The 26,845-nt window shown below is 41.6% G+C and overlaps 1 protein-coding gene across 2 annotated transcripts in view; it reads right to left on the bottom strand.

Annotated features, from left to right (window-relative positions):
• The window catches only part of LOC126298492 (uncharacterized), a 1,054,904-nt gene that overhangs the window by 307,550 nt on the left and 720,509 nt on the right, over positions 1-26,845 (bottom strand). For both annotated transcript variants that reach the window (XM_049989828.1, XM_049989829.1), the window contains one exon: positions 4,339-4,498. In XM_049989828.1, coding sequence (XP_049845785.1) covers positions 4,339-4,498 — 160 coding nt within the window. The remainder of the gene's footprint in view (positions 1-4,338; positions 4,499-26,845) is intronic.

Below are 26,845 nucleotides of genomic sequence, written 5' to 3'. Positions count from 1 at the left end.
TACAATCTCAGAGGATATGAAACAACGTATTGTGGCAGCCTGCGGCGACATTACACCAGATGTACTGCGGCGTGTACGACATTCATTACGCCAGAGAGTGCAATTGTGTGCAGCAAATGATGGCCACCACATTGAACATTTATTGGCCTGACATGTCCGGACACACTCTATTCCACTCCGTAATTGAAAACGGAAACCACGTGTGTACGTGTACCTCACCCATCATGGTAATGTACATGTGCGTCAGTGAAAAAGACCAATAAAAAGGTGTAAGCATGTGGACGTAATGTGCTGTTCCAGTCTCTTCTGTACCTAAGGTCCATCACCGTTCCCTTTGGATCCCTACGTAATTCGGTGCTCTCCGATACACACGATCAAACAGCGGAGGAGTGGTACTCAAGCGTCAACTTTAGGTTACAATATCTCCGGATGTAATTAACATTTTACAATGCAACAAACGGCACTGATTACGTATTTGCTTATATGTTCACATGTGCTAACAAAACTAAAGAGGTTCCATTTAAAAAAAACGTAGGTTTGTGTTAAAAAACATACTTCCGTGCATTTTTGTATGATTTGTATTAATCAATTACACTAGCCCCTCTCCTCACGTTCGGTCTGTGGAATCGGTTCGTCAATATTTGATGTGGTTTACGAAATATATCCAGCGGTAACGTTAGGTGACTCACCCTGTGTATCGTGACAGTAACATATCCCTATGAGTGAATGTGCGGCGAGATCGGCTTACGTAAAAGCATAACACAGGAACTCCTGGAGAAGTTTTAACCAAATTGGCTGTACACCCCTCTCTTTGTTTTTTATAAAAAATACTATGGAAATAAAATACACAGACTACCGCTAGGAGAGGGGTTGACTGTGAGAAGGAATGACATATAGAAACGTGCAAAAACAATCTATTCGTATTTATTTCCTGTAATTAGTTGACTTGGAATATTTTGAAAGTATGAAACGCAATCTGTATTTCATATAGTTCCTGTTGTTCAGTACACCAACCATGTCATAAGAATGAACACTACTGCATGCCAATAATTTTGCCAGCATGTTTCAGGCCGAATATCATGCCACATGGCTGCTTATCTCAGTTACGTTTAATGTCCTCTCTGGAGAACCAGAGAGGTGTTAGCGTGAAATACATGCACATGCGGGAGCAACCACGGGTAGGAATCTAATATTATGACATAAAAGTGTGTAATCCTGAACTCTAGGTCACATACGAAAAGTCTAGGATTTCGAAATTTCAGGTTTTGAACCATATCGTACCAACAACTGGAAAATCAGTAGCCCAAGAGGTATAACACTTATTGCAACTGGTTAGAAATTAAACATCTCACATAGAGTGTGGGAGAGAAATTAAACTATAATTTTGATTGCAGAACCATCGAATTGCCGCATGTATTATGTTAGAGTACTGAACGATGCTGGCTCAGAAGTAATGTAGAGTTTCAGGAATTTCCTGGTGCTTGCTTGTAACTGTGACTGTCGCAGTAAGAAAGCCAACTTTCTACATGAATTTGCCTTATAGTGGTAGAGTTCACAGCTAGCGGCAGTCTTGTTCTTTCCACAGAGAAATTTCATCGCAGCTAACGAAGCTACACGTTTATGTGTCACAAAGGGACATCAGATAACGGCAAACACTCCCACATTTCATACATCAAAGGCACAGGATGTTAACACATGCGTATATACATATAAGAAAAGAAGTATAAACACTTGATTAATTTTCGATATTTTTTTACCTGCATCAGGGACACTATTTCTATTGGTAGGATGAATTACTTCCGACTTACACAGCTACAATCACAACTGCTAACAAAGACCATCACATGTGTTCACGCGTATCTGACTGGGAAGTTCTCTTTCTTAAGCAGTATTTGTCAAAGTGTTCAATGCTATAGCTGCACGTGTCGTTTCCCATTGTAAGTGCTTTCCTATGGTACGCAACAGCTTTATGAGTGTGTCAAATCCGAAGGCATGGAAAGTATCTTCGTCGTAGATTTTCGTCATTCGAATATTCAAGGTCTCCATTCCAGTATTTCAAGTCCAGGAAGATCTTTAACGAGGTAATTTCACACGTATCTGAGGTAATGGGGCAGTGTGGTAACCTGTTAAAAATAAAATTTCTCTTGCTCGTAAATTCGTAGAGTGCACGAAGGGTGGATAAGACGAATGCGAAGGCAATTACATATATTGATAATAATGTACCCAATAATACTAGTTTAAATGATTTACTTGTGCAAAATGTTAAAACTGTAAGTTGTATGAGTTGGCAGTATCATTGCCCTGGTTTTTCTGTCCAGGTTCATTCTGAGTTTGCCTCATTTTATCTAACATTATTAATATGAAGGTCTCACATTTTTATGCACTGTTCTGAAACCACTCACTGTACTGATTTTTTGGTCAAGGCAGTTTGTATTTATTCTATGCAATAATCTTGGGGTGTATATTTCAAATACCACTCTTTTGAGAATATGACGTACTTTGGTACCGCTACACCTCGGCTAACCCACATACCTTTGTTAGACTTTTGCACTTAAATTGCATAGTGTTCCATTCTAAGGTGGTCATGTCATTTTGATTTTTGTATGTTGTCGATGTGCTCGTCAGAGAGAGAGCAAGTTATGATACTGTTAAAACAATCTTCGGTCTTGTTGTGGCACAGTCCTTGCTTCTGCGCAGTCTGACAGATTATTAGCTGAAGTGTGAGAGGTGATGGACGTATTCAGTAGTGCTGTGTTCACTTGTGATTGTATCTGTTAGATGAAGAAAGATTTATTGTAAAGGACAGAAAGGATTAAGAAGATGTATATACTGGATAGCGAAGAGTATATAAATTCTGAACGATACTATTATTTTTGAAGAGAAGATGTTTGAGGTAAGACTGCAGCACTGTGCAGCTAGTTTACAGAATAATTATTGTCAGCTAGTTAACTTGCTCAGAGCAGGAAGAAAGACCACTCGACTTCCCTATGGCATGCAGTCACCTGATAGAAATTCTCTGTTAACATTGTAGCCTTTCCAAAGCATTGCTTACTTCGTTAAGCATAGTATTGTGCCGACCAATGTTAGGTGAAGATCACTCAAGGTTTTACTCTGTCCTTTTGAATACATACTTCAGTCAAAGATCGTTGTCTTTGAAAATCATTGTATAGGAATAGTTACTCTCCCCATCCTACTGTTTAAAAAAATGTTTACTATTACGCATTATGACACTGGTCATGTGGTATGCAACAGTTTCAATACAGTTTGGAAATTTTATTTAAAAATAGAAATCTAGCTTGCTGTTGTGCTTTCGAGGAATATGCAAGAAGACGCGAGGTAAGTGGAAATTTTCATTAGGCTCAGATAATAGTTTTACTTGAGTTGTGCATTTAATATAACGACAAATTGTATTCAGACCAGTTACATTACAGTTCAAATTAGGCTCTGTTTAGTCAAAGGTTAGCATACGAGTTTAAGATGGATAACAGTTTGTGGGTGCATGGTTTTGGTAATACCAAATAGAGAGTGGGAGGTAAATTTGGGCTAAATTTCATACAGAAACATATAGTGGGGACGTTACGCCATCACCACAAACGAAGAAGAAGGGGTTAGCGCACGGCGCCAGGCGTTTCAAACTGATAAGGACTGCGTAAATTTGTTAGTAGTGTTGGGCCAGACTTATGTCGTTGTTGTTTTCATTGGACTTCGACAGCATTATAGGTTTTCCATTGCAGCTTTAAAGCAACATTTCAATGTTCGAACGACGATCGTGAATTTACTCCGTTTATTGGTTCACCATTCAAATGGTAATGATAGCGTACTATGGCTAAGTCACATCTGCTAATCGATTGGTTGGTTGGTTGGTTGATTTATTTGGGGGAGGGGACCAAACAGTGAAGTCATCGGTCCCATCGGATTAGGAAAAAATGGGGAAGGACGTCGGCCGTGACCTTTCGAAGGGAACCATCTCGGCATTTGCCTGAAGCGATTTATCGAAATCACGGAAAACCTAAATCAGGATGGCCAGACGCGGGTTTGAACCGTCGTCCTCCCGAACGCGAGTCCAGTGTGCCAACCACTACGCCACCTCGCTCCGTCTGTTAATCGAGGTTCAAGCTACGAGCCGATGTATTTCACCACACCTCACTAAGATATTACTCATGTATCATCTAATAATGTGTGTGTATCAATTTTTGGTGGCCGTAGTATATGTATTTTAGCGTTCATTATGAGCGACAGTGATGTGGCATGTACAGGCTACTAGCAAAAGATATAATGTAAGAGAAAAATTAAGCTGAAAGTCAGGGAACGCGAATACGATAGTGGAAGCATACTTACCAATGAACTCATTGCGGATTCGAATGCGGTCCTTCAGTTGTGGCGTGGAGATGAGCAGACAGTTGATGAAGGCGACCAGTGCTGTCTGGTAGTCGATAGCTGTAGCATTCTGCAGCTCGGACACGATCACCTTGAGCCGGTAGCGCTCGCCTTTCAGCTCCTGTGGACAAAGCGCACACCAGTTCAGACGCTGGCTCCTGATAACTGCGACAGTCAAGTGCCCCCATAGCTCTTGCCCCGCTTGACTCCACCTCGCAGAATTGTTTCCAGGAAGCTATCTTAAATCGTGACTGTCTACTTGCGCTCTGGCACCTGTCCACCTCGAGGACAGCGGAGAGTATTTTTGCATGTGTGTGTTGTTTAACCGGTCCCGCTGTCTCGCGAGACTTCAAGGCGGAGTTGCACGTATGAGGTACGTCTACTACTTGGCTAATAACAGAGTTCGTCTCAGTACTGTCTTAGTGAGGCCATCAATACTTGTACGAAGTATATCGCCAACGCAAGTACGTTTAAATCATCATTTAAGACTGTGAATGGAAGAAATGGCAGAAACCGACCTCTGGGAAGATCAGTTTGGGTTCAGCAGAAATGGACGAACACACGTGGCAATACTTAACGCTACGATTTATGTTAGAAGATACGTTAAAGAAAGAGAGACTTATGCTAATATAATTAGTAGATTTAAAGAAGGCTTTTGACAATGTTGACTGGAACACACTATTTGGAATTGTGAAGGATGTAGAGATAAAATACAGGAAGCGAAGGGTGTATACAACTTGTATAGAAATCCGACAGCAGTTATGGGTCGAAGGACATGAGTGAGAAGCAATAGTCGAGAGAGGTGTGACACACGGTTCTAGTCTACCTTCGACGTTATTTAATCTCTACATTGGAGAAGTAGTAAAGGAACCAAAGGAGAAATTTGGAAAGGGAATTAAAGTTCAGGAAGAAGAAATAAAAATGTAACATTTGCTGATGAGACGGTAATCCTGTCAATGACGGCAAAAGACTTGGAAGAGTAGTTGAATAGTATGGATTGCTTCTTGAAAAGAGGTTATATGTTACAACAAAAGCGTAACTGATGGAATTAGATTAGGAAAAAAGAAACTAAAACTACTAGACGAGTTTTACTGTTTGGACAGCAAAATAAATGATAATGGCCGAAGCAGAGAGGATATGAAATGTAGACTAGCAAGAAAGCATTTCTGAAAAAGAGGCATTTGTGAACATATAGTACACTTTTAAAATTTAGGAAATCTTTTCTGAAAGTGCCAACACCGGTTTCCATCAGATCAACGAAGTTAAGCGCTGTCGGGCTTGGCTGATACTTTGAAGGGTGCCCGTCCGGTCTGCCGAGAACTGTTGACAAGCAGGGTGCACTCCGCCCTTGTGAGGCAAATTGAGGAGCTGCATGATTGAGAAGTAGCAGCTCAGATCACTAAAGTTGACAACGGCCGGGAGAGCGGTGTGCTGATCACATGCCCCCTCCATATCCACATCCAATGACGTCTATGGGCTGAAGATGACACGGCGGTCGGTCCGTACCGTGGGTCTTCAAGGCCTGTTCGCACTGAGTTGCCGGCCGCAGTGGCCAATCGGTTCTAGGCGCTACAGTCTGGAACCGTGTGACCGCTACGGCCGCAGGTTCGAATCCTGCCTCGGGCATGGATGTGTGTGATGTCCTTAGGTTAGTTAGGTTTAAGTAGTTCTGAGTTCTAGGGGACTGATGACCTCAGGAGTTAAGTCCCATAGTGCTCAGAGCCATTTGAACTATTTTTGAACCGCGCTGAGTTTTCTGAAGGTATTTGTCTGGCGTGTAGCCTTGTATGGAAGTGTAACGTGGACGATAAGCAGTTCAGACAAGAATTGGGTGTAAGATTTTGAAATGTGGCCCTAAAAAAAGGATGCCAAGGATTGGATCGTTAGATCGAGCAACTAATGAGGAAGTTCTGAATCGATTTGGAGGAAAAAAGAAATTTGTGGTATATTTGACTACGGGAGCTTTTGAGGCATCAAGGAATGGTCAAATTGGTAAGGAAGGGAAGTGTGTAGAGTAAGAATCTTAGAGGGAGACAAAAGCACGTATACAGTAAGCACGTTGAAATGGATGAAGGTTACAGTAGTCGTTCAGAGACGAGGAATGAAGATTAAGAGTTTAACGTCCCGTCTACTGCCCTTTCATTAGAGGCGGAGCACAAACTCGGAATACTAACTGATGGGATGGGAAATAGGCCGTATCCCTTTCACAGAAAGCATCGCAGTATTTAATGCGAAGGACAATCAAACAGTTTACAATCACAGATGGTAAAATAGTCTATATCAAAACGAAGAGAAAGTCCAAATCCGCAATAGCTGTTTTCGCGTTTTAGCTGTATGGCGACTGATTTCATACCCTGGAGCCTTATCTTCCGGTCATATCTGCACATAGAATAAAACAACATAAGCAAAACCACTAGCAGGCAACATCACCTACCGAACAAAATAGGCAGTAAAGCTATGTACTCACAAAACTAATACTTCATTTGTTACGAATTTCAAGGTACACCCGGCGGCTGTGGACGAGCGGTTCTAGGTACAAGTTCGGGTAAAAACATGTCATTCCTCGGTATAACCTCGGACGGAATGGCAGATGGGCATCTGCGAACCATGCACGATGACTAAAACATCTTCGAAACAATGTCAAAAGACGATCCCGGATAGCCCATGACAATTCAAGTACGACAATATAAAACCAATGAGCACAAAACATTGCAGAATGAACGTAATGTAAATTAAAACGCAGCTCGCGGTGTCGGTAGAGTATAAAACAGAAGAAACCTACCATCGTCAAAATCCGCGGGAGAAACGAAGAATTAAGACACACAATCGTTGTATTGGATTGTTATTTAACACGGAGATTCACTTTGTTCTTGTAATTTGGCTGCTACCGCGAGATGTCGCGGTCTTTAACCCATGACGAGGTGGCGCTTGCTTGGCTTCACAGTATTCAGTGTGTGGATAGCGCTGTAAGGTGTAGCTCTATTTGATGGATGCTAATATATTTTAGTGTGTTGCCGACTCTCAACGATTGTGCGTCTTTTAATTCTTAGTTTATCTCGCGGATTTTGACGAAAGTAGGTTTCTTCTCTTTTATACTCTACCGACACCGCGAGCTGTGTTTTAATTTACATTACGTTCATTCTGCAATGTTTTGTGTTCATAGGTTTTATCCAATCATACCTGGAATGTTAGGGGCTGTCCGAGCTCGTTTTTTGACTTTCTTTTGGAGATGTTTTAGTGATCATGCATGGTTCGCGGATGCCCACCTGCAGTTTCAACCAAGGCTTTACCGAGGAATGACGTGTTTCAACGCGTACTTGTACCTTGAAATGGTTCAAATGGCTCTGAGCACTATGGGACTTAACATCCGAGATCATCAGTCCCCTAAAACTTCGAACTATTTAAACCTAACTAACCTAAGGACACCACATACATCTATGACCGAGGCAGGATTCGAACCTGCGACCGTAGCGGTTGCACGGTTCCAGACTGAAGCGGCTAGAACCGCTCGTCCACAACGGCCGACTGTACCTTGAAATTCGTGGCAAATGAAGTATTAGTTTCGTGAGTACATCGCTTTACTGTCAACTTTGTTCAGTAGGTTATGTTGACTACTAATGCTTTTACTTATGTAGTTTTTTTTTCTATATGCAGGTACGACCTGAAACCGGTCGTTATACAGCGAAAAGACAAACAACAATTTCGGATTTATTCTCTTTTTTTAGTTCTGGTTGCCGGACCTATGAGATTATTTGCATCCAGCTATTTGCTTGGAGCGATTTGCAGAAATCACGTAAAACTTATTTCTGGATGGGCGGATGGGAATTTGATCGGTCATCCTCCCGTGTGTGAGCTCCGAGTGCTGACCACTGCAGACATGAAGAGGGTTGACAGGAGAGACTAGCGTGCAGAGCTGCATCACACACGAGTCTTCAGAATAACGACAACAACAACACAAAAATGTTAAATGTCTGCCCCTCACCTGTAATTTAAGTTAGGCTGATGAAAAGAAATCAGGCGAGTTGCGCCATTCTGAAGGACACCAAGCCTGTAATAATTCGAAAACATCTTTCTTGAAGTCTTCGTACTTCGTGGGAAGTATGTACTTTCTGCGATGAACAGTTCATCTAAGCAAGAGGTTATCATATCACATTTTCTACAAAACTTGTATCAGTTAGCTACCGTTTTATAAAGTCTGTTACAATCAAACGCTACTTGTGCCTTTGCATTGTTGCCGCAGTAGATACTGAGTCGCAGCGATCAGTTCAGGACGGAAGAAAATAAAGGAACGGTTTTGAACGGGGCAGAAGACTGGCGTCCAAAATATTTAAAGTAAATAAAATCCGAACTGCTCTTGATGGAATCGTGGTGAAAAAAGAATGATCCATTTTTTTCCATCTGACCAATTGCAACTTACTTCTTTCATTATAGCTGGACACGTATGTCGCTCTTTCACTAACGTAGCATTTCGCGTAGGTATTTGTTTCACTTTAGAAGAGAGCAGGAGATACAGAGCTGCCTTAAAAACACAACAATTCTGAATGTCTGAGGGCGATATATAGTTAGCTACTGTAATATGACACTACATGACCAATTACGCTTCTCTAAATTGTCGATTTTCTCCGCCTTTGGTTTAGCCATCGAACGACTTGTCCTGACTCTCCCATCTCACGTCCTTTGTTTTACTCTTTTGAAGTTTCTATTAATCAGCTACATTTTTCAGCTAACAGTCAACTCTGTTTCTACATCCTTCTCTGAGCGATCTGCAGTGATACTACAGGCAAATAAGGCACAGGGGAACTCCAATTCATTCGCATCACAAAAATAATGTTTATTGACTTCGTATGCCATATTTATAATGAAATAAACTTTAGGAGAGAAAATATATTTGTCTGGCAGCATAAAGTGAGACAGAGATGTTATCTATGAGCTTGTGTTTGCCGAAACCCCCATAAACTCAAGAGAAATAGTTACCACATCGAAATGTGTACCAGCCAATCCGGCTTTCAAGCTTTACTACACTTTATGGACTACCACTCTGAGTTTTTTATGCTTCCAGTAACAAACAAGGCTAATTTCTTCCGAGGAGATTTTTGGTCCAGAAAGAGTCGAGATAAAAATGAGAGTGCTTCTACTAATTACTGCCAAGCTGGTTTCATTTAAATTCTTGACCCCAGGGCCAGCCACTTCATTTGCGGAGTCCTCGACACCAGACTGTTTCAGGACGTTTACTACTGTCTTCATTTTCCCGACCATGCACATGGAAGCAGCAAAAATCACGAACAGTGAAGCATAAACTGTAGGGACATACGACTTTGGAGCTCAAAATTCCATAGTTTTTTTGGCTGTTCGAAGTTAGGTAAAGCTTTGTAGCGAAAGGGGGGTGTTGTTGTCACTAACTGATGCGATAACAGGTTCTGAGGTAAGTATGAAGGAGCTTTTTCATCTGTGGTAGGAACAGGTGTTGATTGTGCACCGTGCATCCCACCCATGCTACATTGATCTTCCAGATCCTCTAAACGTGGTTGGTTGTTAGCTTTTCAAACATAATGCCTTTGCAGCTGTTTCGTGCATATGTCCATACGATCTCTTAAATGTCTGATTTGTCCCCCAAAGCTGAAATGAAGCTCTGCAAGTTAGTTTATCATGTATTTCAAATATACGACGAAGCAACGGGTTTCCATTGCATGTTAATGGTTTATGGAAACTCACTTGGTTCCATTATCGACTTTTATACCAGGATTGGATAATAAGTTTATCGCCCTCACACCCTAGCTATCACAATTCGAAACATTGTTCGGTGGGGCTAGGCCCTGAATCATCAGCGATTCCACATTTACTCCATAGATCTCCAAAGAGTCTGAGTTTAGGATTTAATCGCTGTTCTTTGATTAACACACGAAAGACCTGTGTGGTTTTCATCAGAACGGAACACCCCACACCAATGTCGCCTCTTGAAGACAGCATCAGTCATTCCTCTGAAGTAACTTACGGAAGACCTGTATCAAAACGACGGAGCGGTATTCGAATACGCCCTCTGGAACTGAATGAAACCTAATGCCAACGCTGGGAATATGCTACACTGTTGAAATTTCACTCCATTAATAAATCAGTAATCCACACTCGTTTTTTTAAACGTGACATTTGCACAAAACTGTCGAAAAATTAAGTACAGAACCGTAAACATTTATTGTTAGAATCTGTTTTTCGAGTATGAAATTCAGATTTAATTCAATTTTCGTATAACGGGGCCGCAAAACTTCATCTTGTCTGTTGGCACGTTTTGCCATAACTTGTTCTCAATCATATTCAGTCATATTACAAAATTTTACCACCTATCGGATGTACTCGTGGGTCTCCGTCTTACAAAATATTTTACAGCTTGGGATTTACTTGAGTAAATATAATTTTCCATTATTAATAAAAAAAAAGATTTCAGTACGAAACAACAGTCAAAACACCAATTGGTTATAGTTCGGTTATTGGAGTATTCTTTATTTCGATCGTTAAGCTGCAGTTATTTTTTTAAAGTTCCCAACTGGAAGTACGAAGATCACAAAACTAACTGCACTGAAGCAACCAGAGCAGTTGACAGTATGCCTATAAAAGTTTCCATGCTTGAAATCTTGAAACAAAAGTGCTTGTTGCTGCACTCCACTACCCGTGAGACCTATCAGAATTGAGTGATATCTGAATACCATTCAACCAAGCACCATACATGGTCCTTTAATTTAATCTCTGTTGCAGGTAAACTAAATGTGTGAAGTATTTATCTTACAACCAGCATTCTATCAATGATATTTCTCACAACGCGAGCAATATGATCGTTCTGTTAATAATCACACTTCACAACAATTACAGAATGTTTATGCTACGTGACTGTTGTACAGCTGAATTGGGCTGCAGTTTTTTGATGACTAGTATCGAAGGTCTCTCATTTTCCTGATTACGAAGGCAGTCGGGAACAAAACTGATGTAGAAAGGGTACTGAGTAAAACACTCGTTTCTCACTTGGCTGGAACGAGACTGAAATCCCCAACGGTTACCTTGACAACGGTTTTCAGTGGTTTCCATAAACATTAGCTCAGCTGAATGCTACAGTGGTTCCTCCAAAAGTCTACGGCTATGTTCCTCCCCTTCCTTGTCGTTCTGACTAGTGGTTCGTCTCGTATGATCTCAGCGTCGACGAGAAGTTAAAGTCTAACCTTCGTCTCTTCTAATAACGCCATTGTGAAGACGGCAGTATCAGCTGAAAATAGTTCCCATTACACTGGTCGTACAGCTTATTCATCTATTTCCTCGTTTGAATACTTCGCATTGCAATTTTAGAGAACTGCTCTCCTAATTGTATACGATAAAGCCTTTGACGATGAACAGAACCTGTTGAATAATGCAAGCGCTTTCTGCCGGCGCAGCGACTGGATTGAATATTGGTGTTGATGATGGCAATCTGCATGAACGAAATGAAAATTTACGGTTTCTGTTTCCCATTTTAGTTGTTAAGAAGCTATACACAAAAAATATCTAATTCCTACCTCTAATTCAATACTGTTTTTAATTACAGACCTGTGCATCTCTAATCATTGAGAAGGTCACTATAAGAGCGATTTATTTGAGTATAAAAATGCAGCCATACGCTTGTTTGGGCTTTTGATACGATTTATTTTCTGTACCCGTAACTTTTTTTTTCAAGTCACTGCAGGCTCATCGTCAGAGGAGGGTGCCACAGGAACATTTCTGTGACTATGTTAAGCTAGATGTTCCATGGATACAACGAGGCAGGGCACTCAGATGCGCGTGGTCCAGGTAATACTTGCAGCTGATGATCAATCTGTAGTGGCTCGGAAACGAATGGCACAGAAAATAAATCGCGTCAAAAATTCAATAAAGCGAGTAGTTGCATATTTACACTCAATTAAATCACCAATTTAAATCACAATTATAGTTCGTGGTCCATAATGAATATACTGAAAAAAGTTATTATAAACGTTTCTAAGTAATTAACGATAATTACCATTGTTCTGATTATATTTTTTCTCCGAATTTAAATAAAAAACTGGAAGGTAATTGCAAACTCTACGGTATTACCAAATCTGCTACCTTCTTCGATTATTGTGTACAACAGTAAATAACATGTAAATGACAAGAATTACACGTTGGAAACACAACAACGTTTACATAGTTCTAAAAGTGGATTGTAGTCTTTTCTCTCTGCATGCCGAAAACTTTGACGGTAGTTACAATCCTGGCACTGATTCTAATGGACCATTAGACCGAACTGCAACAAACCGAATTTTTAATATAGCAAAATCTGTCATGAAGGCGGCCGATATTCTGTCTCCCGCTATATGCTCTGCATAATCTTCCGAAATACTTAAGAACACAGCTTGTGAGATGTTGAGATGAATTGAAAGAATCACCCTTTTCTAACGAACAGATCCACTTCAATACATCAATTAAACAGTGGAAGTGATTAACATTAGTGTAAGCAGTAAATATCTTTTTCTGTAAAATAGGTAATCTAAACTAATACTTTCCTCAAAAGTTGACTGTAATACGTTACACTCATGCAGAAAGTTTACTGAAAATCATACACTATCTAATTATATTATTTCATTTATTTTGTTGGAAACTTGTCCCAAAAATCTATCGTCATATTTTGGAACAGGAATAAAGTCTACGTGTAAAAAAGAACGAAGCCTTGTTTAGACACTTTCATATAACCAAACTACTAGGATACTTCCACCAGTGCTACATAACTGAATTTTTGTCTCCGTGCACGTTACGCATTAAAGGTGAGAAGAGCAATTTTTGTTTATGAAGTCACTAGCATCCTAGCGGAGACAGCTTAAGTTAGTTCTGTTCTGCAGTACATTAGGAATCTGCAGGTTTTGCACCTCATTCATAAACGTCAGTCTTTCCTCTGTCATACGATCTTTTTGTATCAAACGGTGTATTGTGAAAATTTGCTATATTTTAGGTTATTGCTAATGGGCAACTGGAACAGCACCTGACAGCGAACTTAACTCAGCGTCTTTTCTACTGTTTTACTCCTCAACTCTACTCCAGTTCAGATATAAAGAATATGAGTCCTTAAATTAGTTGTGAACACAAAAGTATAAATAAAACAGTTTAAATGTCACATTTATTGACTCCCAGGAAGCCTTCGATGCTGGTCTCCATACTCGCCTAGTAAAGGAAGTACGATTTTACGTAACAGTAGAACAGGTGTACGATGGGACTGAAGATACCCTGACAACCAGAACTCAGTCGATCATTCTGAATCGGTAGATATAGTTGAAAGCGAAATTAACGTATGTTGTGCCTCAGGGTTGTATGATAGGACCGTTACTGTTCACCATATGTATTGACCACGTGGCTCTTTGAGGCTCTTCGCAGACGATGCAGCTTTGTTCAAGTGAGGGAGTGGGGACTAGTGTTGTTAGAAAATTGTCACTAAATGCAAAAAGACTAGCAAACTATCAGCGTCTGATGCGAAGACTGGTAACTGACCCTAAATATAATTTAATGAAATGCAGTGCTCGTTAACTAGTCTTAATGCCCAGGTATTGTTTGATTTCATTAGCAAAGGTAATACACTGAAATCAGCCGTAGTCGACAAAAATGTCTATCCGGAACGATTTAAAATGGAGCAAATATGAAAAACTAGAAACGGGAAATGTATATTCCACGCAGACTTTTCAGAATAATCCTAAGAAATATAAAGGAGGCCACAAAGAAAACCCTCTTTCGACTACTCCTTGACTACTTTTCATCTGCCTGGGATCCTTAGCCGGTTAAATTAACGGAAGAGATGGAGAAGTTTAGCAGAACAACTGCAGGATATGTCAAATATTTGCTCAACGAGTGAGCGCCATGAAAACTTGAGCAGGAGACAGTACAAGAAAGTTAGTTTCCTCAAACACACAGCTAGCGTAATGACTTCAACGATAAAAGTAGAGAAACATTTCTTCTCGCATGCCATCCGCGAATGGGATAGAAAGATACATAATGATTCTGCTACATTAAGCTCAATCCACTACAGGGTGACGTGCGTAGTAGAAATATAGATGAACGTGAGAAACACTATACAACGAACGTTTACGGTGTACATTCGTTAATCATTTTCTGAAATCTTTGATGAAAATATTATAATAGGTAGCTCACTGTACAGGAACACGTTAGCTTACCCTTCTCAAACTAAATTCTGTTTGAGGTTTAAACAAGATCGTAGAGCTCAACGGTACTGGTAAAAAGGCTCTCAACTTCATGGTATACTTTTTTCCGGGAGTTTCTTTGTACTTAGAAAACAGAAAATTTTGTATATAGAGGAAGGCTAAATACTCTGAGGTCAAGAATGATGTACACTCTAAGACGAAAGAGAGACGCACTACGAAGGAAGTTAGGGAAAGAGCTACACAAATTGGGCAAGTTAGTAATTCATTGACTGAAGGAAGGGTTTGGCAAGTGCTGGACAAGCAGTAGAAACACTCGCCGGGGCGTGTCCAGACACGTCTTCACTGGTCATCAGGGTTAAATTCGAAGCGGGACTCATCACGGAAGGCAGTTCTTCTCCAGTCAATGAGATTCCAGGCCGAAGACGTGTCTGGAGACGTCCCGGACGGCGGTTGGTTATCTAACTGACCGTCGCCCGCCATACACCGCGACAACCAGGAGTGTTGGTCTGGAGTGGCATTTACTTTCATAGCAGGACCCTTTTGGTTGTCGTCCGTGGCTCCCCAGAAGCACAGTTTTACGTCGACGACATTCTGCGCCCTGTTTTGTTGCCCTTCATGGCAAGCCATCCTGGGCTTACATTTCAGCAGGATAATGCCCGCCCGCACACGGCGAAAGTTGCCCCTGATTGTCTTCGTGCTTGCCACACCCTTCACTGGCCAGCAAGGTCGCCTGATCTCTGCCCAATTGAGAACGTGTGGAACATTATGGGCAGGGCCCGTGAATAATTTCGGGATTCTGACGAGCCAACGCGCCATTTAGACAGAATCTGGCACGATATCCCTCAGGATGACGTACAACAACTCTGTCAATCAATGCGAAGCTGAACAACAGCTTGCAGGAGGGTCGGAGGTGGACCAACGCGTTGTTTAGTTGCATAATTTGTGACGCTTATTCTCTTGAATAAATCGTTAAATTTTTATGAAATGAACCATTTTTTTCATAAACTGTGGTTATAAAATACTAACACGATTTATTTATAGAAGAATAGAAAAAGTGTGGCAGATGCCGACCTCGGGGAAGATCAGGACGTGTTCCGGAGAAACCTAGGAACACGCTAGTCAAAACCAACCTTACGATTAATCTTATAAGATAGACTAAAGAAAGACACACTTAAATTTACAGCTTCTGCAGATTTAGATAAATACTTTTGACAACACCGACTGAATACATTCTTTGACATTCAGAGGGTAGCAGGGACAAAATACAGTGAGCTATAGATTGTCTACAGCTTATACAGAAATCATACTGCGATTAGAGGAGTCGAAGGGTATGAAAGTAATGAAGGAGGGGAGTGACCCAGGCTTGTAGCCTCTCCGCTGAGTTATTAATTTGGTAAATAGAGCAAGCAGTAAAGAAACCGTGGAGCGATTTCGAAAGGAGATTAAACTAGAGATTTGCCAATGAGACTGTAATTCTTTCAGAGGTGGCAAAGTACTTGGAAGAGCAGTTGAACGGAATTGATAGTCTCCTGAAAAGAGCTCAGAAGATGCGTATCAACAAAAGTAAAACAAGGATAGTTAAAAAAGATCGAAATAAATCGGGAGATGCTGAAGAAATTAGAACAGGACGCCTTTGCTAAAGGTATTTGTCTGCAGTGTAGCCTTGTCGGAAGCGAAACTTGGACAATACACAGTTCGGACAAGAACCTTTTGAAATTTGGTGCAACAGAAGAATGATGGAGATTAAATGTATAGATCGGATAAATAATATAGAGGGTCTGTATAGAAATGGGAAGAAAATAAATTTATGTCATAACTCGATTAAAAGATGGCAGGGGACACATTCTGAGACATCAAGGAATTGTCAGTATGGTTAAGGGGGGAGTGTGGAGGGTAAATATTTGGGTTGGTGCCCACGCATTAAATATTAATAGCAACTTTAAATAACGTAGGTTGCAGTATTTATGTAGAGACGAAGGTCCTGCCAAGGAATAGAGTAGCGTCTACAGCTGCACGAAACCAATTTTCGAACTGAACACTACTACAACAAGAATAACGCAATAAATTAATAATAGTTTCTAAAACGGAGTCTTCTAAAATAGTGTACAAGTTTCGTGATAAATTTGTTGGGTATGGCGAGTCGCATTTCCGGTTTACTTTTTGGCGTAAAATCACTCAGTTCCTGATAATGAAGGCAATGTGCTGTAGAGACTGTCCATAAATTCACACCAGATCTACGTAATACTACGAAAGTAGTTGTGTCTGTAGAAACACATGGCGTGCCTCCCAACACGCAGCTGGGCGGCGCTCGTATTTACGGGCAGAGAGCGGACACAGATTTGGTTTCCTTTTAACCTTTTTCAGCATTGTATGCGTCCCCGGCGCGGCTCGTTTATTTGCAGCAGTCCGCGTTTACGTTGTTCCGACAGGGCCACCGCTGCCGCAAAGTCGCGCAGGCTCTACTCGAGCGACTGGGTGCATCGCTGGAATATAAATGAGCGGCATACGTGCCCGCGCCACAAGGTCGCCTTCCCGTGCGACGGCGAACGCTCGCCTGCCGCGGCCTCGCCGACTTCAGCGGCCACTGCGTTTATCAAAAATGTTTCGCCGGTTCATTCCCTCGCTAATAATCAGGTTGTTGCTAAAGTTTTCATAGCAAATTACTGTAATTCTGTACACTGGTCAGCCAAAATATTATGACCACTGCACACGGCGACGTCGGATGTCTCCTGGTGGCGTTGCGGGCACGTGACCTGGTAACAAATGTACGTAAGTAGAGCAGACAAGGACGAGGTATCACTCTGGCGAAGATATGGGCTGCAAGTGGGGAAATCTGTTGAGATAAACGACTTAGACAAAGGGCAGGTTATATTATGTGGAGCCTGTGAATGAGTATCTAGAAAATGGTGAAGCTGGTCGAATATTCACGTGCTACTGTCGTGAGCATTTACGAAAAAAGATAGAAGGACAGTGAAACTACCATAAGGCGCTAAATGGTCGGACGTCCACGATTCTTCACAGAACGTGGGGTTCGGAGGCTTGTCTGCTCTGTAAAGTAGGACAGATGGTGACCTGTGGCACCTCTGCCGAAACAGCACAATGCTGGTGCACGCACAAGTGTTTCGGAGCACACCGTTCATCGTACATTGTTGAACACAGAGCTCCGCAGCAGGCCACCCCTACGTGTTCACACGTTGATCCAACGACATCGTCAGTTACGACTGCAGTGAGCACGAGATCATCGGGACTCGACCTTCCATCAATGGAAACGTGTCAAGTCTTCGGGTAAATCACATTTTTGCTACACTAGGAGACATTCTCCTGCGCCTATATGGGACTTGTGGGAGTAATCTAAGACAGTTGCGAACCAACTGAATTCCTTCATGCTTAATGTCTTCCCCTACGGCAATGTCAACTTTCAACAGTATAATTGTCTGCGTCTCGGAGCCAGAACCGTGGTACAGTGGTTTGAGGAACATTATACTGAATTCACGTTGATGTCTCGGCAACCAAATTCGCGTGATGTAAATCTTGTGGAACCCCTCTGGGTTGCTATCCGGCGCCACCTGTGCTTACTCAAATCACTGTCTCGTTATTTACGCGAAGCAGAATCAGTGGTGTATTTCGTTCCAGCGACGGAAAAACAAGCTATTAAGCAGGTAGTCATAATTTTTTGGCTCCTCGGTGTAAGTTGTTTGTCGGTTTATGATGCTTTTGTTTACTGTTCATGTGCTTGACGTGTTGTTTGTAGTCGTACGGACTCTGCCTGTACAGAGACAGCATTTCCGGACGTCCTACTATCGGGCTACACCCATCACTATACACTGAAGTGACGACGGCCGCGGTGGCCGAGCGGTTCTAGGCGCTTCAGTCCGGAACCGCGCGACTGCTACTGTCGCACGTTCGAATTCTGCCTCGGGCATGGATGTGTGTGATGTCCTTGGGTTAGTTCAGTTTAAGTAGTTCTAAGTCTAGGGGACTGATGACCTCAGATGTTAAGTTCCATAGTGCTCATAGCCATTTGAATAACTTGAACTGAGGTGACGAAAGTCATGGGACAGCGATGTCCACTTATACAGATGTCGGCAGAATCTCATACACAAGGTATAAAAGGGCAGCGCGTTGGCAGAGCACTGAACGACCGAGAGGAGTGGCGTTTGCGTAGACTTGTCAGTGCTGACAGACAAGCAACACTGGTGAAATAACCTCAGAAATCAGTGTTTGACGTACCACGTACGCATCCGTTAGGAAGTGGGGCGAAATTTTGCGTTAATGGGCTATGGCAGCAGAGACCGACGCGAGTGTCTTTGCTAACAGCACTGTATAGCGTGCAGCGCCTCTCCTGGGCTCGTGACCATATCGGTTGGACTCTAGACTGGGAAAACCGTGCACACCCCACCTAGCCATGGACTCAAGTTGTCAACAAGGCACTGTGCAAGCTGGTAGTGGCTCCATAATGGTGTAGGCTGTGTTTACATGGAATGGACTTGGTCCTCTGGTCCAACTGAGCCGATCATTGACCGGAAATGCATATCTTTGGTTAGTTGGAGACCATTTACAGCCATTCATGGAATTTACTTTTATGGGTGACAATGCGCCATGTCACTGGGCCACATCTGTTCGGGATTTGTTTGAATAACATTCTGGACAATTCATGCGAATGATTTGGCTACCCAGTTCGGCCCACATAAATTCAATCGAACATGTACGTGACATAAACGAGAGATCAGTTCGTGCACAAAATCCTGCACCGGCAACACTTTCGCAGCCCGGCTTAGTATTTCTGCAGGGGATTTCGAACGACTTGGTGAGTCAATGCCACGTCGAGTTGTCGCACAACTCCAGGAAAAAGAAGGTCCGGCACGATATTAGGAGGTATCCGATGACTTTTGTGTCCTGAGTGTAGTAACTTCCGCAACTGTGTGCCTATGTGATAGGTCTCCTCTCGACCTGCTACATTCACTCTTCAGTGTAACCGACTCAAATAAACAAGTTGCGTGGAAAAGCGGATATTTACATTAAACAGTTTATGATTAACACTCGGTTTATTATATTTTGAATTCATGAAAACGTCAGTCTCTATGTCGATCAAACGTACGGGAAAATACACACTATTCACATTTTCATTGAAGATAACTACTGCCTCTTAATAGTTCGTTCGGTAGCCACAAACAACAATGCAATTTTCCAAACAGCGCTATAATCATCATAAAACGATGTTCGGGCCAACGTGTGCCGCGGCCCGTCTCGTGCCTATTCACGCCATGAGCTGATCTTGCTGGCTAACGAATTAAATGCCTTTTCTGCAGAAGCTCACACCACTCAGTAGCAGATGGAGAATCCTCGCACTGTCTGTGGTGTTTGGTCCAGCAGAGAGGGGTAAGGGCAAGATTCGATGTATTGCAGTGGTGTCACGATCTATATCCCCAAAAATCCCTAAATTCCCCCTTGATCAATGTCAGAACAATTTTCAACACTAGAAAATTTTATAGTGACATTCACAACATGGTTTTCAGCGCTTTCGTGCACATGAGCGTGCCGTTAATAGCGTAAAACGTATTATATTATTATTATTATTATTGTTATTATTATTATTATTATTATTGCTACTCGTTAAAGAAGGCAGAAGAAGGGGGATTCAAACGGACGGAGAAATTTAAACATCTAGGAGAATAGCTACTTTTCAGTATCTCCAAGAAAGAGGAGTTTGAATCACGGATGAGGGAGACGGAAACGTCATATCAACTAAGCAAATGTGTCATATCAGTATCCATTAACACCAAGATATGACTTTACTGCACACTAGCATGACCAATGATCCTATATCATGCAGAACTCTTTTGCTTTGAATAATACAAGTCTGATCGACAAATTAGAAGTAACAGAAAGACCGACCTTGAGAAAAAGTTTTGGTTTAGTCAGAGAAAATGGTGAATTTAGAGGATTAGAGGATGACACAACTGTGAACTCTAGATACACGTGGAAAAAATCACAAAGAAAATTTATAGAAGAAGGATTATTTTCTGAGCACAAAGTGCACTCAATCTAAAAACGAATAGCCTTCTCTTCCAATCCTTCACTCTCCCTCCATTTTCACTCTTCCTCTCTCTTTGTTTGCTGTTTGTTCGCCTTCATGTTCGTCTTTTCACTATCTGTGTTTCTGTAGCCTTCTGTTTTTATGCTGGAGATCTTAGTGTATTGAAGAGTGGCTGGCTCATCCTTTTTTTTTTCTTACAATCGGCTATCTCAGGTCATCTGATATGTTATTTTAATTCCCTCTACAGTTTTTTTTCCTTTTAGTGCACGTTTTCCCCTTTTTGCTTGCTTCTTTCGTTTTTTCTTTCAGTATGGTTCCCAGTTAGTTCTACTCCTTTTTTACTTTTCCAGGCTCTTTTGGGAATGGCTTTAATCCAAGACCTGTTTGAATGAGGAAAAAGGGACTCCAAACCAACAAACCATCCAGTAGGATCTTCCACTATTTTACAAACAAGAAACCGAAGGAAACGTCGTTCACAGAGATAGAGAGAGACCTGCAAGAATTGGGGAAAATAGAAGGATATCCAAACATACATTCTGCTCAATAATAAAGTCCAGGAACATCTTAGTTTCAAAGGAGAGCCAAAACTAAAAACTGGCAAAATGTACAATAAAGTGGGAAAGAAACAGCATGGGAGACGTTTGTGGAATAACTGGGTTCAAGTTAAAACCCCCAAGCACGGATAAGGAGAACAAAAGTGGAAATAACATAATAAGTTTGTTTATGAAATATCTTTTTTCTGCTGCCAGTCACGTTTTTGAATTTTATTTGTTATACGACGCGTTTCGGGAAATGATTACGTTCCTCGAGTGCGTTTTTCGTGTATTATGACTTGTTTTCGATATGTGAGGTGCTGCATTGCTCTGTTGTATCGAGCTCGGTAGAGCAGTGGTTAGCACAAGGGACTCGCATTCGGGAGGACGATGATTCAGACCCACGCCCGGTGTTCCGCGACTCACCCAAATCGCTTCAGGCCAATGACGGGAGGTTCCAGCGAAAGGGCGCGGCCACTTCCCTTCTCCATCCTTCCTTACTCCTAGATCGTGCTCCGTCTCTAATGACCTCGTTGTCGACGGCTAGCTAAATACTAATCTCCTCCTTCTTCTCCTCCTCCTCCTGTTCTGTCGCCTTTACTGTAGTATACAAAAACGCGCAATTTTGTAATTTATGTTGGATCTTCATATATAGTTAGTGGCGAATTAATAAAAAAAGGTTTTACTTACTGTTTTCTTGTAATCCACTTATGCAGTAACACACAAGTCAAAACTACAGCCGTACGTAAGGAATCAATTTTTCAGATATCTGATCTCCGAATTCAGTTGGTCCTTACCAGAAACAGTTTTAATTCTACGTACCAGGGTGTTTAGAAATGCTCTTTTTGGGCTGGGCGAAGAAAGTTTTGCCCACTGAGGTCAGTACGTATTGACTTCCGGTGGATAGAGTGACCAAGTCCTCCATTTAATTTTTGTTCAGTCAGGATAACTATTAGTATATTCTTTTCCCTTACGAAAATATAAAATTGTTTCTTCATACGTTGAGGACTATCTACTTTCTCTATCCCGGTAAATTTTATGGGGTGTCTGATGAAATAGCCATGGCTTCTTCACTGTCTCCGGCAGTGGGTAATTAACATATTTGTGGAGCATTTCGAAGGAAGCGCTTGAAATTTAGTTCTAATTTCTCATTTTCCTTCTGTAGTAATGTTGGCGACACCTTTATGATCGAGACATGGGATGATGCTCTTCATCTGTTCATTAATGTTATCACTGATCATATGAACACTACGCACACTAATACCAGGTATATGTCTGAGATGGAGAGAGAAGAACAATTACTATTTTCAGATATTGAGATGTTTTATCATGTAGGATCGGGAGATTGTGAGCTGACGGCTACGGCAAATTACAATAGTTGGACGATCTTAAGGGTATGTCGAAAGACGGGTAAAATTTCCACTTGGCGTAACGAATAACAGCTCTTTTTAAATATGGATAAATATTAGGTAATGCCTAGAACAAAGAAAAGGAACCACTAGTATTTACAAAAAAATGGTTCAAATAGCTTTGAGCACTATGGGACTTAACTTCTGAGGTCATCAGTCCCCTAGAACTTAGAACTACTTAAACCTAACTAACCTAAGGATATCACACACATCCATGCCCGAAGCAGGATTCGAACCTGCGACCGTAGCGGTCGCGCGGTTCCAGACTGTAGCGCCTAGAACCGCTCGCCCACCCCGGCCGGCCTAGTATTTACAAAATTACTGGTGAACATCTTGAGGGTTTAATCTTGCACAAATATTTTGGAGTGATATTTAGAAACGGTATGAAATTGATCACGTAAAATCGGTCAGGAAATGTTAATGGAAGAGTTCGATTTATTGGTAGGGTTATGGAAATGTGCAACGCATCTATAAGGGCACTCGCATACAGAACGCTGATGAGACCAATTCTAGAGTACTGTTCCAGTGCCTGGCCTTATCAAGTAACCTTGACAACAGACATTGCACAAACTAAGAGATGCGCTCCCAGTGTCGCAACAGGTAAGTCCAGTCCATATGAACGACTACAGAGATGTTAGGCGAACTTACATGGGAATACTTGGAAGAAAGATGACGTAGTTCTTGCGAACCCTTGTTAGGTGTGTTTAGAATAGTGAGTGAAAATTCTGCTGCCACTATCGTACATCTTGTGTAGCGATTAGGAGAATCAGGTATGTGAGATTATAGAGCGTGCAGAGATAAAGAGACAGTCATTTCTCTCCTTGCTCAATACGAGAATGAATACGACAGAAATTTGCTAACATTGTACGAAGTACCCTCTGCCATGCACCGTAGAGTGGCTTGTGGAGTGCTTATTCAGATGTAAATCATTTACCTATTATCAACCCATAACTGTTAACAAAATGTAAGAACTCCAGCGTTGGCTGCGGCTATGCATAACAATAAATATTTCTCCAATTAATTTCCTTTTCGCCACACGTCTTTGGAAGGAACTACCCAGTAGTAAGAGTAAGCTAAGATCTGGCTGTGTTCGAGAGGATTACCTACTGTTATTGATGCAGTATACTTTCTGGCTATCATTTACCCGTCGAACACCAAACCATCATCCAAGTTTTACAGTCACCAACTCTATAAAATATCCTCATCCCAATCTCTACCTAATATTTTCCTCTTCTGTATCCATTACTTTTTCATTGGATTTTCTCTGAGCATTTTGTTTTATTTCCCGTCTTTTCAAAGACCGATTAACTTCTTATTTAGATCTCATTCCTTCTGTGACAATGGCATGTCATTTTATTAATATATCATTATACCTATTTGGTGAAAGCTTCGGTTATCTACACTAACAGCAAAAAATCGCTACGCCGAGAAGAAGTCGTGCGACACAAACGAAAGTTGGTACACGTGTTTTTACGTCTGAAAGATGATGTTTATTCAAATTTCGTGCCAGTCGCATGACGCTACTTGTATCACTATAAGGATGCACATCATGTTTGCTTTAAATACACGCTATAACGATTGTGAGCGTTAGTTACCTTTCAGGTTGGACGTGGTGAGTTGATGTTAGTCAAGAATGCCTTTAAGACGACAAAGCGCCGTTATCAACACATTGCTAAGGTTGAACAAGGTCGTGTAATAGGGTTACGAGAAGCTGGATGCTCCTTCTGCGATGCTGCAGAATGATTTAACAGGAATGTAGCCACTGTACATAATTACTGGCACGGTGGTCACGAAAATGTACGGTCGCAAGAAGTCCGGGCTCCGGACGGCCACATGGCGCTACCGAGAGGGAAGACCACCGTGTTATGCGTATGGGTCTGGCTCATCGTACTGCATCTGTAACAGCAATAAGAGCAACAGCTGGCACCACGGTAACACAACGAACTGTTACAAATCGGTTACTTTCAAGTATGGCTAGGTACCAGACGCCCTGTAGCGTGCATTCCATTGACTTCAAACCACCACCACTTGCGACTGCATTGGTGTCAAGCGAGAAACTCACTGGGTGGCAGGGTGGAGATCTGTTGTGTTTTCTAATGAGAGCCGGTTCTGTCTCAGTGCCATTGATGGCCGTGTGTTGGTTAGAATGTGGCCAGATGAGGTCCTGCAACCAGCTTGTCTCCGTGCTACACGCACAGGAGCTACACCTGGCGTTATGGTCCGGGATGCGATTACGTATGACAGCAGGAGCGCACTCGTGGTTATCCCATGCGCCCTACCTGAAAATTTGTACGTCTGTCTGGTGATTCAGCATTCCAGGGAGGCTTTCCAACGGGATAACGCTCATCCAAACACCGATTTTGTAATCCAGCATGCAGTACTGAGTGTCTACTTGGCTTCTTAGCCTGGTCCCACATCTGTCTCCAATTGACAACATATCGGACACCATCGGACGACAACTCTAGGGTCATCCACAAACAGCATTAACCATCCCTGTAATGACGGATCTAGTGCAACAGGCGTGGAATTGCATCCCATGAAGTGGCACCCGGCACCTGTGCAACACAATGCATGCACGTTTGTATGATTACGTGCAACATTCTGGCGGATACCCTGATTATTAATGTACCAGCACTCCACATTTTCAATGGCTTACGTCGCGCGCACCTTGTAATCTTGCTATGTTAATCAATTAAATATATTACCTAGACGAACATATTTCTGAAATTTCATTACACTACATTAATTATTTTTGGTACTGGAATTTTCTTCTTTCAGTGTATGAAACAGAATGCTGGGATGATTACTTTGAAAAGGAAACTATCGATTTGTTTGCCTATGATTTCCCTACCCGAGAATGTGCTCAGTCTCTAACGACCTCTTCGTGAATGGTGAGCCCCTATCCCCCTTCCATCCTATTTGACAGGTATCTTATATTTTGATAATTGTACTTACGACAATATTAATGACATGATATTATTGGCGCATTTAACTTTCACTATTATAATGATTTTCATTACAACTACAGTCTGTATGACTCACTTTCTGTGCAAGGGCTTAACATTTCCAGATAAAATAGATGCATTAATGAAATAAAAAGCATGTTTGTCAGTAACTCTGAGACTGCATTATTTACCTATCGCAACTATAAAATTGCGCTGATATCTGTTTCTTGTAATAGCCAACTCATTAAAGTCAGTCACGTTTTACAGAAGAATCACCGATTCGAAAACGTTTTACTCATTGATTTAGCATTTACGTTATTAGATTCTGTCCATTATATAGAAAATATTATTCCGGAAATCGATTTCCTCATTGTGGTATTAATCGATTTGAGAGGTATAATTTGCCAGTTTCTTCATATGCGAAGTTGCACTTCTTCATTTACGAACTTCGAAAAATTTAGCTCCACCTCTATATTTCCTTCTGCGATGGATTCGGTCAATGGCACGGCTGATAAGTCACCTCATATCTGGGGAGGATAGTAGCGTCCCACAAATGTACAAGATCGTAATAACAAAACAGCCGCTGCATTCCCACTGCGCAAAAAAGCATCTTGCATTTGAAGAAGCTGTTTAATTATTCATTATATCCATTGTGGCTGTCGAACTTGAACTGTGATTTAAGCTGTCGGTTTATGTATGTATAATACGCAAATAACCACTTTTTGTATTTTAATGTTTACGTAACAGAAACATTGTTAACACCCACGATGCACTTTGTTTCACAGTAAACAAAACACTAAATGTATGCATAAACAGTATGAAAATGCTACGTATCATGCTTTGAACATCGTGATCTTCGTCACGAGATGCATTAAATTATAGAATAAAATATTTATACGCGTAGATAATGAAGGCCGGCCGCTGTGGTCGAGCGGTCCTAGGCGCTACAGTCTGGACCCGCGTGACAGCTACGGTCGCAGGTTCGAATCCTGCCTCGTGCATGGATGTGTGTGATGTCCTTAGGTTAGTTAAGTTTAAGTAGTTCTAAGTTCTAGGGTACTTATGACCTCAGATGTTAAGTCCCATAGTGCTCAGAGCCATTTGAACCATTTTTAGATAATGAACGTAAGTGACTACTGGAAGTTGCAGATGTTTCCAACTGTAGCGATACACATGTACACATGTAGACTATTGATGATGTGATGATAAGCCTGCAGTGGCTTCAAAAGTATAAGGGGTGATCAAAATGTTTTGATTTCGGAGGTCGTACAGTCCAGAATCGATATGCCGATCAGGCTAAATCGCCTCGAGCATTGAGGCAATCGTCCCACCGGCGCACCAGGTTAAAGATATCCGTTTGTTAGAA

Source organism: Schistocerca gregaria, chromosome X, assembly GCF_023897955.1.
Source record: "Schistocerca gregaria isolate iqSchGreg1 chromosome X, iqSchGreg1.2, whole genome shotgun sequence".
NCBI lineage: Eukaryota > Metazoa > Arthropoda > Insecta > Orthoptera > Acrididae > Schistocerca > Schistocerca gregaria.
This window is presented reverse-complemented; position numbering and strand designations above follow the sequence as displayed.